The 18,776-nt window shown below is 42.4% G+C and overlaps 1 protein-coding gene across 1 annotated transcript; it reads left to right on the top strand.

The window, feature by feature from the left end:
• The first annotated feature begins 7,710 nt into the window (after positions 1 to 7,710).
• On the top strand, positions 7,711 to 18,495 carry LOC138363050 (uncharacterized protein in mobD 3'region-like). The gene is made up of 3 exons (XM_069321896.1): positions 7,711 to 7,793; positions 8,956 to 9,407; positions 18,365 to 18,495. Exons 1-3 carry the CDS (start codon positions 7,711 to 7,713, stop codon positions 18,493 to 18,495), a joined length of 666 nt encoding a protein of 221 aa, XP_069177997.1.
• The last annotated feature ends 281 nt before the right edge of the window (positions 18,496 to 18,776 follow it).

The raw sequence follows: 18,776 nt of genomic DNA, 5'->3' as shown, positions 1-18,776 counted from the left end.
ACAAAATGTGTTTCAAATATTGTTGTGTTTCAAAAACATTAATTTGTGTTTCAGTCACCAGTGCCATTCCCCCCCCCCCCATCCCTCCGTCTCAATCCTGCCACTTCTCGCTACGTGCTTCTTGCACAGTCTTCGTTCAATCCCCGATGATCCAAGTGACAAGGCATTGTTGCTCCACGGTAAGACTGCCTTACCATCTTCTCCTCGTGATTGACGTATCTTAACCTCGTGATTCCCTCATGTTCACAACGAAATAGTGACTTAGTGATGCCCTCGGCTGTCTTAGTTTCTATATCTTTGTGATTCTGAAGAAGCTACAGTTCCCGGATCCGGCAGTTTAACTGTAAATTGGCTGTCAGGCGAAAGGCTCCGTGAGCATTGCTTAATTTATATATATAGTTGTCTGATGAGTTTAGGCTTCATTCATGTTTGTGAATCTATGAAAAGGAGCGAGAGAGTGAGAGAGAGAGAGAGAGAGAGAGAGAGAGAGAGAGAGAGAGAGAGAGAGAGAGAGAGAGAGAGAGAGAGAGAGAGAGAGAGAGAGAGAGAGAGAGAGAGAGAGAGAGAGAGAGAGAGAGAGAGAGAGAGAGAGAGAGAGAGAGAGAGAGAGAGAGAGAGAGAGAGAGAGAGAAAGACAGAGACAGAGACAGAGACAGAGAGAGAGAGACAGAGAGAGAGAGAGAGAGAGAGAGAGAGAGAGAGAGAGAGAGAGAGAGAGAGAGAGAGAGAGAGAGAGAGAGAGAGAGAGAGAGAGAGAGAGAGAGAGAGAGAGAGGGAGAGAGAAACAGAGAGAGAAACAGACAGACAGACAGAGGTTAAAAATCCAAAGACTGCGACCGAGACACAGACTGTGAGACAGACAACCAAACAGAAGCACAGACAGCCAACCAGAGAAACAGAGAAGAAGCCAGCCCCCTCTCCTATCTCACCCACCAGATCTCCCGCCAGATGGGCTCAACGCTCCTCATTTGTTTGTAAACACATGCGAATATTTCTCTATCTAAATTAAATTCTCTCCATCCGTTTGTTTACCAATACTTTTGTGTATTTTCCCTACGATATATTAACAATTTCCTGTCGCATGTGCTATAGTGAGCAATGTTGCTTGTAGGAGAATCCCTAGACTCTTCTTCCAGACACCTGAAGACTGACTTTATTTGCAACGTAAGAGGCTATAGTGACCTCTCTGGTGAGGGGAAATGTTCAGCCAAGTAACTGAACACGGGAAAATGTTCAGGCAAGTAACTGAACACGAGAAAATGTTTTTCGAAGTAACCGAACACTTAAAACTATTCAGGGAAGTAACTAACTGAACACCAGAAAATGTTCAGCAACGTAATTGAACACCAGAAAATACGAATTAGATTTACCCAGAACCTTGTGAATGACTGTTGAAGGGGATATAACCCCACATGAACTGCTCTCTAAACAGGGGTTCACATCCTGTAGTTCACAAAACCCCCAGAATGCGAACCTCCCTGCGAGTCTAAACCCCGCTACACCAGCTCCATCCTAACCCAGAAGCGTACGAACCCCAACAACCCACCTAACCTCTCGAATCCCAGACATAGAAAACGTATTGAGAGTCGCTACTTTTCCCACTACGTTACTTTTACACGTGCTATGGTGGTCACTACAACGTCCAAACCTCGACCTATGAGTTGGGAGTATGCCGGTCGACCCACCGCTTAGAGAGCTTAGAGAGTTCAGGCTTCAGAGACTCTCAAGAGTAAGCTCTCTAAGCTCTCATATGGACAGACCAACAACAGACTCCTCGACCCGGATTTATCATTTATACGCGAACACTTGCGAAACCTCTGCATCTTTCCTCAGCCATCGGGGGAGGGGGGGAGGGTTGTGTACAGTTTATCAAGTAGTTGATGAGCACCGACGGGCAACGAGGTAGATTATACTCATAATAACTACGGATTGTGAAGTTCAGAATGTCGTGTTTGGTTTAATAATATGTGTAAACGCAGCCGCCACGATTACGAAAAGATGTACGGGTTTCGCAAGCGTTTGTGTAAATACTTAAATACTCTTCCCTTGACTCGCGCTCTGGCTCCAACACGGCACATTAATAATGAGAGGAGAGGGAGAGTGGTCATTACTCCCTCATTAATGGCTCATATTGTGCTGCCTCATCACACTGTAGAGCTACTGACATTGCAAGGAAACTTGCAATGTAAAGTTACTCACACTCGACTGTAAACTCGCATTGCAAAGCTCTCCACATTTCAGCGAAGTTCTCTGCATGGATACCCGAGTCCTCTTGTTTCGTAACCCTAAGCTCTCAGGGGGTCAACTTACCCATTGAGACAGTGTTGAGTCTGTACACATATCTTGTTCCCCTCCCTCTCCCTCTCTCCCTCTCTCCCCATCTCCCCATCTCCCTCTCCCCCTCTCCCTCTCCCTGTGGGTGCAGGTGAAGACTCCTCCTCCTCCTCCACTCACAGCACACCTGAACCAGCACGTGCAATTCTCTGGCAAATATTCAACATTGTTTCTTCAAATGCTTTCAAAGACGAATCTCGAGAGACTTGTATGAAACGCTCGCGAAGAATATGGTCCCCAAGCGAAACAAAATGTGTACATTTATATCGACGTTCTTATACATGTGTTATCTATATCTATAAAACAGGATGCCTGTCAGTCCAAGGATCTAGGCGATAGACGCCTGGAGATAGCTGCACTCAACTTTTCAGGATGACACACTGGTGGTAGGGGGCTGTAATAGACTGGTCCGCCCCCCCACACTGACTCACTAAGAAATATGGGTCCCCACAGCTAACTTCCCGGGCCATTTTCCTGAAGTTTGTAAATCTGGATTTGTTCTCAAAAGAGTTTTGAACATTTTTATCTTTTCGTAATATTTTGTTTTCTGTGAGAGAGAGAGAGAGAGAGAGAGAGAGAGAGAGAGAGAGAGAGAGAGAGAGAGAGAGAGAGAGAGAGAGAGAGAGAGTGAGAGAGAGAGAGAGAGAGAGAGAGAGAGTGAGAGAGAGAGAGAGTGAGAGAGAGAGAGAGAGAGAGAGAGAGTGAGAGAGAGAGAGAGAGAGAGAGAGAGAGAGAGAGTGAGAGAGAGAGAGAGAGAGAGAGAGAGAGTGAGAGAGAGAGAGAGAGAGAGAGAGAGAGAGAGAGAGAGAGAGAGAGAGAGAGAGAGAGAGAGAGAGAGAGAGAGTGAGAGAGAGAGAGAGAGAGAGAGAGAGAGAGAGAGACAGAGAGAGAGAGAGAGAGAGAGAGAGAGAGAGAGAGAGAGAGAGAGACAGAGAGAGAGAGAGAGAGAGAGAGAGAGAGAGAGAGAGAGAGAGAGAGAGAGAGAGAGAGAGAGAGAGAGAGAGAGAGAGAGAGTGAGAGAGAGAGAGAGAGAGAGAGAGAGTGAGAGAGAGAGAGAGTGAGAGAGAGAGAGAGAGAGAGAGAGAGTGAGAGAGAGAGAGAGAGAGAGAGAGAGAGAGAGAGAGAGTGAGAGAGAGAGAGAGAGAGAGAGAGAGAGTGAGAGAGAGAGAGAGAGAGAGAGAGAGAGAGAGAGAGAGAGAGAGAGAGAGAGAGAGAGAGAGAGAGAGAGAGAGAGAGAGAGAGAGAGAGGGAGAGAGAGAGAGAGAGAGGGAGAGAGAGGGAGAGAGAGAGAGAGAGAGAGAGAGAGAGAGAGAGAGAGAGAGAGAGAGAGAGAGAGAGAGAGAGAGAGAGAGAGAGACAGAGAGAGAGAGAGAGAGAGACCCGGGCATCGCCGGTACCCCATCCAGTTACTAATAAGTTTTATCACATAAATACAAATTAATTCGAACCTTCAATCATTAAATCGCTCCATTACCATCCAACATTATAATTGTCTACTGAAACTAACTGGCTGAACTAGATTTTCAGAATACATATTTATTTGATGCTGAGTTACGATCATGGGAGGAGGAGCAGGATGAACCAGGAGCCACCGGTGTACCAGAGCCTTCATGTCGTCGGTCATTATTATGCTGAGCTGAGCGTCTTGTGTTGTCGTTCCCGACCTCTAGTCGTCCACGGAGGGTTCCAGGCGGGTAATCTTGATGACACTGGCGTGTAATACTACAGGAAAACCACCCGATATTTCTCCATTGTTGAAGGCTTTGATGTACCAGCGGAGCCAACCAGAATTGGTAAAGACTGTTTTCTCACACGGGTTTTCTGCCTTATCCAAAAGTCTAATCAATGATAAGGGTGCAAGGCCATCCTAGAGAGTGACACATACTCAAGACTGGGAGAAAATTGTGCGTCATATAGATTTTGCAACCGCTGCTGTCGAGAAGCTACAATCTGTTTCATAGAACTTGAAGTTTCTTGACTACCTGACTTCCCTCGTTGAACACGAGGTTCTTCATGGTCACTGAAGAGCTAAACTTCGCCCCCAAGATATCAGCTTCATCACTGAGCACAACATCACCACTCAATTCGTATGTCTGTTGCAGTTGCAATATTATGCAGTCTAGTAATCCTAATTACCTGTGCCTTTCAGCCCCTCCTAATGTAATCTGCCATCGCTAATCCCAGGTAGAAATTGCTGCTTCTTTATTAATGACTTGTGATATCCTCTCTTTTATATCTTAAGGTTTGAGTGCAGTCATCAGTTGGAGCTTCAGCGATCAAAAATAGTAAATCTCTTTTACTTTCTCTAATTTTGTTACTTAGGAGCCTCGGGAACTGTCTCAACTTGTAAGACATGATGCTGCCTTGATGAGTGTGCTGGGAGGACATGAGGAGGAGATGAGGGGAGATAGATGAATCAGGAGGAGATGAGGGGAGATAGATGAATCAGACGTGAGTGGAGATGATTGATGAACGATCAGATGGAGGATGCTTGAGAGGTGATGAAGGTGAGAGGCCATCAATCTGTAATGAGTGCTTACTGTGGGGGCGTGTGAAGATGACTCTGGTTCAACCAGGTCACGCTTCCGGCTCCAGGGATGAGCGGTGATGAAGGGTAATGAGTCAGGTGAGTTGTTAGCTTGGTGATGAAGGGTAATGAATCAGGTGAGTTGTTAGCTTGGTGATGAAGGGTTATGAATCAGGTGAGTAGCAAGATGCAACCCACAACAGTTGCCCAAGTCCCGGGGTACCTGTTTACAGCTAGGTGAACAGTGGCATCAGAGGAAAGTAAACGTGCCCAACGGTTTCTGTCCTGTCCGTGGACTGGACCTCTATGATGGTCCCTTCATTATGAGCCGAGGACGCAGCAACGTTCAAAATCGAACGTCTTAACCAAACCAGAGCAGTGTTAACACAAGGCACCCCACCCCAAACCCTACCCAACCGAATCATAGAAAACGGGGATTTTTGTGAGGTGTTGGTTGTCATAGCACGTTGGTCTGTGTATGTTGGTTCTCACATAGGAGACATCTCCCGTCACGCAGTCGCACCTCCACAGATCTCCAGTATCAGCTCTTGATACTGGTAATGATACTGGTAATGGCTCAAAAGGGCCACCACTTACGGGCTATTCATGCCCGTGTCACCTTTCGGGTAGCTTAATCTTCATCAATCGGTTCTCACCACCTCAAGAGTTGAGATGACGGGGTTTGATGAGGAGAATGGGACGTGGTGTCTGGTGAAACCACGTCTTACTTGTGGACTTAAGGCCCAACAGCGTCTGGAGGGTTGTTAAGGCCACCACAACACCTTATATCGACCAACCAGCAAGGATAACATACGCCTCAACACAGTCCACGACGAAAATAAACTTTGAGCAAGGGTGTACCTCTGTGTACACACACACACACACAGCGAGGTTTACCTCACTGGTATACCACGAGTCCCGGACGTGTAGGACTCGACCGAGCGTCGAGAGCAGCCGGGTGTATCGAGCCGCTTGGGCCGATTGTTTGATCCTTGAAGGACTATACGATTTTTTGTGGTACGAGTGAGTAGCTTATGATGTACTCTGTGATCCATGTATACTTCCTCCCTCTGATCTTTGTTCATAAACCTTTATTTTTCGCTCACCCAAACACTCGTTCTGACCCCTGTTAGATTGCTTAGCAGTGATAGTTAACGATAGTTTCTGAGTGTCGAATAATTAGGCAGTTTGGGAGACTCCTTATTCTCATTGGAGACTAATCCAATGTTAAGAAAATTCCTTATCATAATAAAGAATTTTCCCCTTACCTATACACGTTATCCCTCGTTACCTGTGTGTTTGTCTTAATCCCATTATCACCTTTCCCCTTTACCTACCATTACCTAACTCTCACCCAGTCCGACTCTATCTGTCTTCACAATAACACACTGAAATGGCTGTTAGAGTTCAACCCCAACAAGTGCAGGGTAATGAAGATGGGAAATTGAGGCAGGAGACGAGAAGAATCTGCATCATAAAGAAGAAGACAACTACAGGAAGATCCCGGTCAAACAGCAGACATGGTTTGAAAGGTGGCTACTCGTATTTAACTGGTGAAAATGTAAACTAATGAGAGCAGGAGAGGGAGCAAGAAGTGCACAAGGCCTGTACACAGTGAAGAGAATGGCAGCCTGTCTTTAGGGAAGCATATAAACAAAACACCATCAGCGACATATGCAATGATAGCCATCATCAGAACAGCTTTCCGGAATATATATATATATATATATATATATATATATATATATATATATATATATATATATATATATATATATATATATATATATATATATATATATATATATATATATTTAGGTGAGACCGGTACTATGGCTTGTGGTTCCTGGGTCGAACCCTCATTTTAAGTATCACAAGTCTGATTTAAGAACTGAGAAGACTGGAATACGAGGCGACACCACTGGAGCAGAACCTCACTATATTCGATCAGAAAGAGGAGACATCGTCACGAAATACTAAATTCATAAGGGAAGATTATGGACCAAGCAGATAAGCACAAAATGTTTAGCATGTTCTACTTACGAGTTCCTGAATGGAAGCAATAGCCAGACAGATCAACCCCGTGGATATAGGGACACTTGAGTGTATCCTAAGAGTAGGTAGAGGAGGAGGAGGAGAAGGGTGTTGAAGCTACCGCCATGTGTACCTGTATGTATAAATACAATAATCTAATAATACAATAAACAAAATAATCTAATCCAATGTTAAGATAACCTTTAGCTTAAAAGGCGGGGGCAGGAAACTTAACGTTTGAGTTCTCCAGGCACAGTTAAAATCCAATTAGGCGAGTACACGCACAGAGACGGAACAGAGGTGCCATGGCCATAACATACAAGATTCTAAGAATAATTAACAAAGCTAATAAAAACAAAAATGTTCATCATGAACACAGGCTAGGAGGTGATTAAGTCAAGTTGGCAACCTGCAGCTCAGTTGACCCACCGAGATGCACGAAATCACTTGCCCAGATTACGAGTAAGTGGAACGATGTGAACGGGAAGTAGGTGATGCTAACTCCATACAAAGCCTCAAGGGTAGGTAGCCGTAAAAATAGGTACCTGGGTGTTAGTCAGCTGTCACGGGCTGCTTCCTGGGGGTGGAGGCCTGGTCGAAGACCGGGCCGCGGGGACACTAAAAGCCCCGAAATCATCTCAAGATAACCTCAAGATAGGCTCGAAATGAACCAATTGAGACAAGAATAGATCAGTGACAGACAGGTGAGCCCTAGAAGCAGGACCTCGTTTCTGTAAGGAGATGCTTGTAAGAATCCATTCAAAGGACAAGATGAGAGAAAGAGGAAGAGGGAGGAGAAGAAGAAAACACGAGCAATGGAGAGGGGGAGAATTAGGACCCCCGAGGAGCAGTTGGAAGCTCTAGACACATTCAAGGGGGAAAATCCTTTCAGAAGCAGGTAAAAGGAGATCAAAAGGGGAGGAGGAGGTAATGAACCCAGCTCCTGATCAGCCAAAGTCAGCTATTATTCCAGGGGTTTGAGGAGGCACAAAGCTCCACTCCCACGGATGGAAGAGTCAACACGGAGGGAGAGAGAGAGAGAGAGAGAGAGAGAGAGAGAGAGAGAGAGAGAGAGAGAGAGAGAGAGAGAGAGAGAGAGAGAGAGAGAGAGAGAGAGAGAGAGAGAGAGGCAATATATATGCTGCATACTCAAAATAACCTGAACTGGCGGTGGAAATGATAGAATTTTTGCAGACTCGAAAACTCGTTGACAGTCGATAAGAATGCCTTCAGTAACCTGCAAATACCACTGTGTTTACAGAGCGATAACTTGACTACTGTAAACATTATATATAAACACAGATGTGGAGAACGAGGAGGGGTAAGACTAGGGAGGGGGGGCGAAAACAGAGGAAGAACACAATAAGAACAGGGAAACTGTGGAATAACTTTATCATAGAATATCAGAGATAGAGATGACTACATGTGGAGAGGGAGAGAGGAGTGATGTGAACACTCCCATCCACACCTCCAACCAATCCACTATCCAGTTGCTATCTCCCCTCCCAAACATCCTCACATCCACATCCACCTCACCCCCCACCAATCCACCATCCACCTGTAATGACATATAATGAATATGTTTATGGCAGCTTGTGGATTATGAAATCCATGAGAGTTTGTGACAAGCTAGTGGACTTAATGAAGAATGGATTAAGAGACAACTCGACTATATTGGAGAGTTAATTGTAGAACAAGTAAGTGGAGTTAGGAGTGGAGCCGGTTTGGCCTGTTCTCTCATGCTTCAGTGAGAGAAGTATGAGAAGGAGAACTTCCCCATGGTGGGAAGTTCTCCATGACAAAGTTCTCCAAAGGGAGCCGGTCGGCCGAGCGGACAGCACGCTGGACTTGTGATACTGTGGTCCCGGGTTCGATCCCGGGCGCCGGCGAGAAACAATCGGCAGAGTTTCTTTCACCCTATGCCCCTGTTACCTAGCAGTAAAATAGGCACCTGGGTGTTAGTCAGCCGTCACGGGCTGCTTCCTGGGGGGTGGAGGCCTGGTCGAGGACCGGGCCGCGGTAACACTAACGCCCCGAAATCATCTCAAGATAACCTCAAGATGGCGCACTGACGTGTACACGTCTACTGTTGATCTTACTGACGTGTACACGTCTACTGTTGATCTCACTGACGTGTACACGTCTACTGTTGATCTCACTGACGTGTACACGTCTACTGTTGATCTCACTGACGTGTACACGTCTACTGTTGATCTCACTGACGTGTACACGTCTACTGTTGATCTCACTGACGTGTACACGTCTACTGTTGATCTCACTGACGTGTACACGTCTACTGTTGATCTCACTGACGTGTACACGTCTACTGTTGATCTCACTGACGTGTACACGTCTACTGTTGATCTCACTGACGTGTACACGTCTACTGTTGATCTCACTGACGTGTACACGTCTACTGTTGATCTCACTGACGTGTACACGTCTACTGTTGATCTCACTGACGTGTACACCTCCACTACGCCACCCTCTACTCATCTTCTCATATTGTCTGGTGAGTCTGAAGCACAAGGTGTCCTCTAGTTATCATAATGAGTGTGTAGTACTCATTATTGATGAGTTGTTAAGCAATTAGTGACCGACAGTGTCGCCTCCTAATATATATATATATATATATATATATATATATATATATATATATATATATATATATATATATATATATATATATATATATATATATATAAATTTCCCAAAAGCTTACTTCTTGTAATTTTTGTACCAGGGGTGATTGCTATATTTGGATATAGCATTACATATTGTATGGATATAGTCTATTTGGATAATTTGAATAATGAGGAAGTTTGTGTGTTTTACCCAAATGTTTCTATATATTGTACCTATGGGAAGCTTGCTGGCCTAAATTACAGTAACTTGTATCACCCATTGATTAGTAATTAGATTTACATGAACATGGTAAGTATAACAGGAGTGGGTTTTTTGTTATCTCTTACAATCCCAGTACAGGACAGGTAGTAAACTGGTATTTATTCATCCAATGACTGGATTGAGGGGTGGGGCCTTGGCAATGTAATTAGTACCTCACCAGTCACAAGCTTCCCCTCACAGCATGATACTCATCAGCATCATGAGGCATAACTCATCATCCCACACAGTGTCTCCTCATCTACCTCCTCCCCCTCATGTCTTCCTCCGTTCTCCTCTCATTAGTCTACTCCTCATTTCGTACCCTCTTCCCTCCCAACCTTTCTCATACCTTTCCTTCCTATTCCCTTCCCTATCGTCTGTCTTCCTCCCCCCTCCCAATCCCATCCCGTCCCCCTCCCATTTCACACCTGCCAGCATCCCCCCCCTCTCCTCCTCTCCCTTGTATACACCCTTCCACACCCACTCTACACTCCCTCACTCCTCCCTTTCCCTCACAAGACAAACAGAATCCTGATTTCTTGGACAATCTCCTCAGTTAACTCTTTCTTTCTGTGCCAGGACAATACATATGATACATGAGGACAATACACGTGTCCCCACTAAATATTTACATTCTACAGTATGTATACAGGACACAGAATCCATATTTTATGTGACACATATTACATATGACTCGGATGCCAGATGCTGGTGAGATAAGGAGATGCGAGAAGATGCTAATTTAGCATATGAGAAAGTTATTAAGTGGCGTGAACTAAGGGAGAAGATAACAGGTGAATTAGTTGTGGAGTGAGTTAGGTTGGCTGGGACATAATAGATTTAATTAACGAGCTACAGCTGCATATGCGGTTAACCAGGAGCTGGAGCTCGATCCTGCAGGCATATATTCGTGGAAAATGTATGTATTCACACACACACACAAGTGAAAATACAAAATATATACATATATATGTACACACACACACACTTAGAAGGCATAAATATGTATACACATACATGAAAACCAACTATACAAATTGTATAGCCAACAACTATACATCACATATACACATACACATGAAAGACAAACTATACACACACACACACACACACACACACACACACACACACACACACACACACACTGGTTGACAAATGGAATGCATTAGGAAGCAATGTGGTGGAGGCTGACTCCATACACAGTTTCAAGTGTAGATATGATAGAGCCCAATAGGCTCAGGAACCTGTACACCTGTTGATTGACAGTTGAGAGGCGGGACCAAAGAGCAAGAGCTCAACCCCCGCAAGCACAACTAGGTGAGTACAACTAGGTGAGTACACACACACACACACACACACACACACACACACACATACACACACACACACATACACACACACACACACACACACACACACACACACACACACACACACACACACACACACACACACAGGTGGAAACACAGGTTGACACAGGTGGAAACTGAGTGCCCAAATGAGCCACACAGATATTAGAAAGAACTTTTTTAGTGTCAGAGTGGTTGACAAATGGAATGCATTAGGAAGTGATGTGGTGGAGGCTGACTCCATACACAGTTTCAAGTGTAGATATGATAGAGCCCAATAGGCTCAGGAATCTGTACATTAGTTGATTGACCGTTGAGAGGTGGAACCAAAGAGCCAGAGCTCAACCCCCGCAAGCACAATTAGGTGAGCTATTGGGTGAGTACACACACACACACACACACACACACACACACACACACATATATATATAAAAGCCAAAAAAGCCAAAACATCCTTTCTATTACAAATCAATTTACACCACAATTCGTATTAATCAAAAACAATATTTTTTCGTGACGGGATCACGTCACTTTTAAACAGCAATTTGGCCAGAATTGCGTTGCCCAAGTATACACAACTCTGTTATCATAAACAGTTATCGCAACGGGCAATATTGGTCGTTTAACTGATCGGGGTAATTTGTATAGTCCTTAACAAGGGGTTCATTGGCCCTCGTGTGTGTATGATGTTGTATAAAACTATATACTTGTGGTGTATATTACATGATCCTGTATAGTTGTACCGTTTTAAATTAAATGACCGTGTATTGTTGTATTGTATGAGTCTGTATAGTTGTATTGTATAATCCCATATAATTTTGTTCGCATGATATCGTATGATCCTGTACAGTTGTATTGTATGATCCTGTATACTTGTGTTGTATGATCCTGTAGAATTGTGTTTAATGATGTTGTATGATCCTGTATAGTTAAGTGGTATGATACTGTATGATCCTGTATAGTTGTGTTATTATATTGTATGATCCTGTATAGTTTTGTTGTATGATCCTCTATAGTTTTATTGTTTGATCCTGTATAGTTATGTTGTATGATAGTGTTTGATCCTATAAAATTATGTTGTATGATCCTGTATAGTTGTTTTGGATACTGAATGACACTCTATAGTTGTGGTGTAAGATGATGGGAACGATAATGTATTATTGCCCAGGGTACTGCATAATACAATATCATGTGACAGTACAAACTACTGTATGATTGTATAACAGACGAGTATGATGTATGATCATCGAAAATATTGTATGTTACAAAGTTCCACAAGTACTGTACGAAGCTGTATTATGTTACAAGGATATTGTATGATCCAGAGCGGTGCTAATGCTATTGTATTTTGCTGTATTACTGTGTATATTACTGTATGATTGGCCGCTACGATCCGGTATGATGCAGTACAATGATAGACTACTATACACCATCTCGTATGATGGTGTATAGTAGTGTATGGTGGTGTATGACCTTGTATGATGGTTTATAGCAGTGAATGATGGTGTATGGCCTTGTATGGTGGTGTACAGCCTTGTATGACCATGTATGGTAGTGAATAGTAGTGTATGCTGGTGTATAGCCTTGTATGGTGTATATCCTTGTATGGTGTATAGCCTTGCATGGTGGTGTATAGTAGTGTATGATGGTGTATAACCTTGTATGATGTATAGTCTTATATGATGGTGCTCCAACTGGTAACAAGAGCAATAGTAATAATTGGTGTGGAGGGAGAGAGAGAGAGAGAGAGAGAGAGAGAGAGAGAGAGAGAGAGAGAGAGAGAGAGAGAGAGAGAGAGAGAGAGAGAGAGAGAGAGAGAGAGACAGACAGACAGACAGACAGACAGACAGACAGACAGACAGATTGGCAGACAGGCATAACATAATGACATAAAATCTCAAAAAGACAAAAAAACTGCAGAAGGTCTATGAGCAAATGCTCATACAGACCAGTATTTACCCAGGGCCTTTCTCAATCTAATATTATCAAATTCATACCCATTGTTTCGTGTTATATTTTGTTTCGATCAAATTTAGCTCCACATTAATATTTTCTACTTCGTGTGCCCTTTCATCAGTCTAAACTTCAGTTGTGTCCCTCCTTTCTTTTCACCTTTGCTGAATATATAAATTAAACTCCTCTTAAACTTAAACTTTCTTAAACTTTCTTCTAACTGAAAGTTTCTAATCCTAATAACAAATTCCTTTGTTATCCTTCACTGAATATTTCCTAAAGAATTTATACCCAGCCAATAGCAAGGTGCTCAAAACAGAACTGCATAATCCAATTGGGACCTAACACGTGGAAAATAATTCTCAAGAATAACATTAGAGAGAGAAGAGAGAGTAAAAACAGAAGTGAGAAAGAGACAGAGAGAGAGGAGTGAGAGCGAGAGGAGAGAGAAGTATGAGAGAGAAGAGTGAGAGACAGAAAGAGTGAGTTCCGTTGAAAATGATGTACCAATGCCCGTGTGCGTGTGTGTGTGTGTGTGTGTGTGTATTTACATATATATGGGCAGTGACACACAGATGAGAATATCATCCTGTGTATTTCCGAGTGTTCAATCTTTTCTCCCTGCTCCTGGCGTCTTGGGGAAGACTGGTGTCAGAACTGTCATTAAGGCTTTCCTCTTTCAGGAGAACATGCAAACATTACTTTTTCCTGTCTTCACTATAGCTTCGTCTCTCTCTTGGTCGTGTCCTGATTTACTACGTTTTGCTGCGAATCTTTCCCCCCAGATTCAGATTCAGAAGCTTCATTCAGAAGGAATTTATGAAGTTCATTACATTTGTGGATGGATTGAACATGTGCACAGCCTTGAGAATTTTCGGCTTAAGAATGAACTAAATTGTTTAAGCTCACCAAGGAACCAGTATTCTCTGTGCACGCTGACTGAAAGTTGAAGCAAGTAACCAAGAGCTGAAACACACACACACACACACACACACACACACACACACACACACACACACACACACACACACACACACACACACACACACACACACAGGGTGGACAAAGACAAACTCTTTAGCACGGGTGGAACACGAACAAGGGGACACAGGTGGAAACTTAGTACCCACATGAGCCACAGAGACGTTAGAAAGATTTTTTTCAGTGTTAGAGTAGTTAACAAATGGAATGCATTAAGTAGTGTTGTGGTGGAGGCTGACTCCATACACAGTTTCAAATGTAGATATGACAGAGCCCAGTAGGCTCAGGAATCTGTACACCAGTTGATTGACAGTTGAGAGGCGGGACCAACGAGCCAGAGTTCAACCCCCGCAAACACAACTATGTGAGTACACACGAATTATTTTTTTTTATCTCTGCACCCAGCCGAACTAGGTCATGAAAGTGCAAATTGTGTCTTGGATGAGAGAAACGTGGTACCGACGCACACACACACACACACACACACACACACACACACACACACACACACACACACACACACACACACACACACACACACACACACACATGGGACATGATCATGGGACATAGGGGGAACATGATCACCACATTCAAGATTCTGAAGGGGATTGATAGGGTAGATAAAGACAGTCTATTTAACACAAGGGGCACACGCACAAGGGGACACAGGTGGAAACTGAGTGCCCAAATGAGCCACAGAGATATTAGAAAGAACTTTTTTAGTGTCAGAGTGGTTGACAAATGGAATGCGTTAGGGGGTGTTGTGGTGGAGGCTGACTCCATACACAGTTTAAAGTGTAGATATGACAGAGCCCGATAGGCTCAGGAATCTGTACACCTGTTGATTGACGGTTGAGAGGCGGGACCAAAGAGCCAGAGCTCAACCCCCGCAAACACAACTAGGTGAGTACAACAAGGTGAGTACACACACACACACACACACACACACACGCACAAACAAATTGTGTGTGCGTGTGAAAAACGCTAGGAACGATTACATTAACATAAGATGAGTATCGGAAAGAAATTACGTGAATGATATTGCAATCAAGGCGGAAAAAAACTAAACTACTACATAGACATATAAGAAGGAAAATGTCGGTAAATGACCAACTGACAAGACTAAGGAAAACAGAGGGGTCATATACAGAAAGTGAGAAGGAAATCTGCGAGGCACTGAATGCCAGTTTCCATGGAGTGTTCACAACCGAGCCTGAGCAGCTCCCATTATTCGAAGGGGTTACCCTAGATGAAAGACTATCAGATATAGAGGTGACAGCAGAGGAGGTAATGAAACAACAGGTTGTGGAAGCAAACTCTATTCATAGAGTTTGCTTCCACAACCTGTTTCATAGTTTTAAAACTAGATATGATAGGGAAATGGGACAGGAGTCATTGCTGTAAACAACCGATGGCTAGAAAGGCGGGATCCAAGGGTCATTGCTCGTTCCTGCAGACACAAATAGGTGAGCACAAACAGGTGAATACACACACACACACACACACACACACACACACACACACACACTCACACACACACGCACACACACGCACACACACACACACACACACACACGCACACACACGCACACACACACACACACACGCACACACACGCACACACACCAACACACATAAAACTATATAGCATTTTTCCTACAATAACACATTACTAATTATATAAATATTTCCCATGAAATATGATACTAAAATACAATTTTTTTTGTTTTTCAATTTGACAAACAATAATAGAATATGTTCACCGCTTAATTACTGTCTAGCTTACTAATGAAGATTTTCGTCTCTAAATTTATATATATATATATATATATATATATATATATATATATATATATATGTCGTACCTAATAGCCAGAACGCACTTCTCAGCCTACTATTCAAGGCCCGATTTGCCTAATAAGCCTAGTTTTCATGAATTAATGTTTTTTCGTCTACCTAACCTAACCTAGCTTTTTTTGGCTACCTAACCTAACCTTACCTATAAATATAGGTTAGGTTAGGTTAGGTAGGGTTGGTTAGGTTCGGTCATATATCTACATTAATTTTAACTCCAATAAAAAAAAATTGACCTCATACATAGAGAAAAGGGTTGCTTTATCATTTCATAAGAAAAAAATTATAGTAAATATATTAATTCAGGAAAACTTGGCTTATTAGGCAAATCGGGCCTTGAATAGTAGGCTGAGAAGTGAGTTCTGGCTACTAGGTACGACATATATATATATATACACATATATACATATATATATATATATATATATATATATATATATATATATATATATATATATATATATATATATATATATATATATATATATGCCTAATAGGCTGAGTGATTTTCTTAATTTTCAATAAATTGTTACCAATTAGTTTATTTGAATTATTATTATTATATTATGTTAAGAACATAAATTATTGACTTAATTATGTTAGTTTAGGTTAGGTTAAGATAGGTTAGGTTAGGTTAAGATAGGTGAGGTTGGATTAGGTAGGGTTGGTTAGGTTCGGTCATATATCTACGTTAGTTTTAACTCAAATATAAAAAAAATAACTCATACATAATGAAATGTAGCTTTATCATTTCATAAGAAAAAAATATTGAAAAATATATAAATTCAGGAAAACTTTGCTTATTAGGGCCTTGCATAGTGGGCCGAGTACGACGTTCTGGCTACTAGATATATATATATATATATATATATATATATATATATATATATATATATATATATATATATATATATATATATATATATATATATTGTCCAAAAATAAATTATCCAAAATCATATTCCAAACTGATATTCCTCTGAAACTCCACACCCGAGCTTGCTGTGATTTATTGCAGTATCTTGAGAGTAAACTAATAAGCACACACACACACACACACACACACACACACACACACACACACACACACACACACACACACACACACACACACACACACACCACTTTCCATGCCACAGTGGAGTGGAGTATGCACTCACCGCACACAGTGGAGGGGTGTGCCACTCTCTATGGTATATAACAGGTCACTGGAAACAGGAGACCTACCGGAAAACTGGAAGAAAGCTAATGTAGTCCCAATATACAAAAAGGGTGACAGGCAAGAGGCGCTGAACTACAGGCCAGTTTCACTAACTCGTATACCATGCAAGGTGATGGAGAAGATCGTGAGGAAAACCCTAGTAGCAAATCTGGGAAGAACGACCAACCAACATGGGTTAAGGGATGGCAAATCTTGTCTCACAGGTTTGATAGAATTCTATGACTAAGTGAAAAAAATAAGCAAGTAAGATAAGGTTTGGCAAACTGCAATTTCTTGGACTGCCAGAAAGCCTATGATGCAGTAATCCATTAGAGGCTAGTGCATAAATTGGAGAAAGAGGCAGGTAAGGTGCTCTCGTGGATGAGGGAGTTCCTAAGTAGTAAATAATTATCAAACAAAGGCACCAAGCCGGCAAGGCTATGTAGCACTAGGGAGTACCTAAGCAACAGGAAGCAGAGAGTTACTGTGAGGGCGTGAGACCTTAGAATGTCGTGAGGATACAATGGAGTCCCACAGGGTTCTGTACTTGGATTTATCCTGTTTCCGATATACGTAAATGATCTACCAGAGGATATTCAGTACTCATTTCTCATAATGTTTAAGGCTGAGGAGGACAACATGAGACTGTGAGATGACCTGGACAAACTGAAAGAATGGTCCAAGAAATGGTTATCAGAGTTTAACTCAAGCAAGTATAAAGTAACCAGAGGCAGCATACAAAAAAAATTAAGCAAAGAAATAAATTAGCATATATAGAAGAAGAAGAAGAAGAAAGATACAGCAAAAAAAGACTAAGAAATAGAGAGAAAAAAAAGAAAGCGAGAGGGAAAGAAATGAAAAGGAAGCGGGCGAGATCGTTCCTTTCCTTAATAAGCAATTTTGATGTATGAAGCGGGAGGCGTAAGTCCTCGAAGGGTTACTGTGGGAGGGAAGGTGGGAGGGGGGAGTAAAAGGAAGGTGAAATAGAGAGTGGAAATGTGAAAAGGAGTGGGATGAGGGAAAGTGCAAATTTGGGGGAAGGAAGAAAGGAAAGAAAGAAGAGAAAGCAGAAAAAAGAACAGATAAGAAGAAGGGAGAAGCGACAGAACAGAAAAAAAAAAAGAAGAGAGAGAAGAACAAGTACAGGCAAGAGAAAGTGTAAGTAAGAGACAGTACAGGTAAGAGAAAGTGTAAGTAAGAGACAGTACAGGTAAGAGAAAGTGTAAGTAAGAGACAGTACAGGTAAGAGAAAGAAGAAGAAGAAGAAGAAGAAGAAGAAGAAGAAGAAGAAGAAGAAGAAGAAGAAGAAGAAGAAGAAGAAGAAGAAGAAGATGGTGGGATGTGATGACTCAGAGATCAAGTCAACACAGTAATCACCTCCCTTTCCATTTCCTATATTTACTCAAACAGAATTTTAGATTACGAGGGCTAGACGATACGTATTGGTTTAATACCTATAAGGCGGCGTCAGGTATTTCTTTAATCCATATATGGCAGCGTCAGGTGTAGGTTTAATACACATAAGGCGGCGACAGGTGTTTGTGGAGGTCATATTTGTTGATGGAGTTAAACATTCCGACAGATCTGGAGTCTTGACAGGAGAAAACATTACGACCCAAAAAGTTTTCTCATATTGGAACAAATCTGAGGCGCA

Source organism: Procambarus clarkii, chromosome 1 (assembly GCF_040958095.1).
Source record: "Procambarus clarkii isolate CNS0578487 chromosome 1, FALCON_Pclarkii_2.0, whole genome shotgun sequence".
Classification (NCBI taxonomy): Eukaryota; Metazoa; Arthropoda; class Malacostraca; order Decapoda; family Cambaridae; genus Procambarus; species Procambarus clarkii.
The sequence above is the reverse complement of the archived record's forward strand: the minus strand, read 5'-3'. Positions and strand labels throughout refer to the sequence as shown.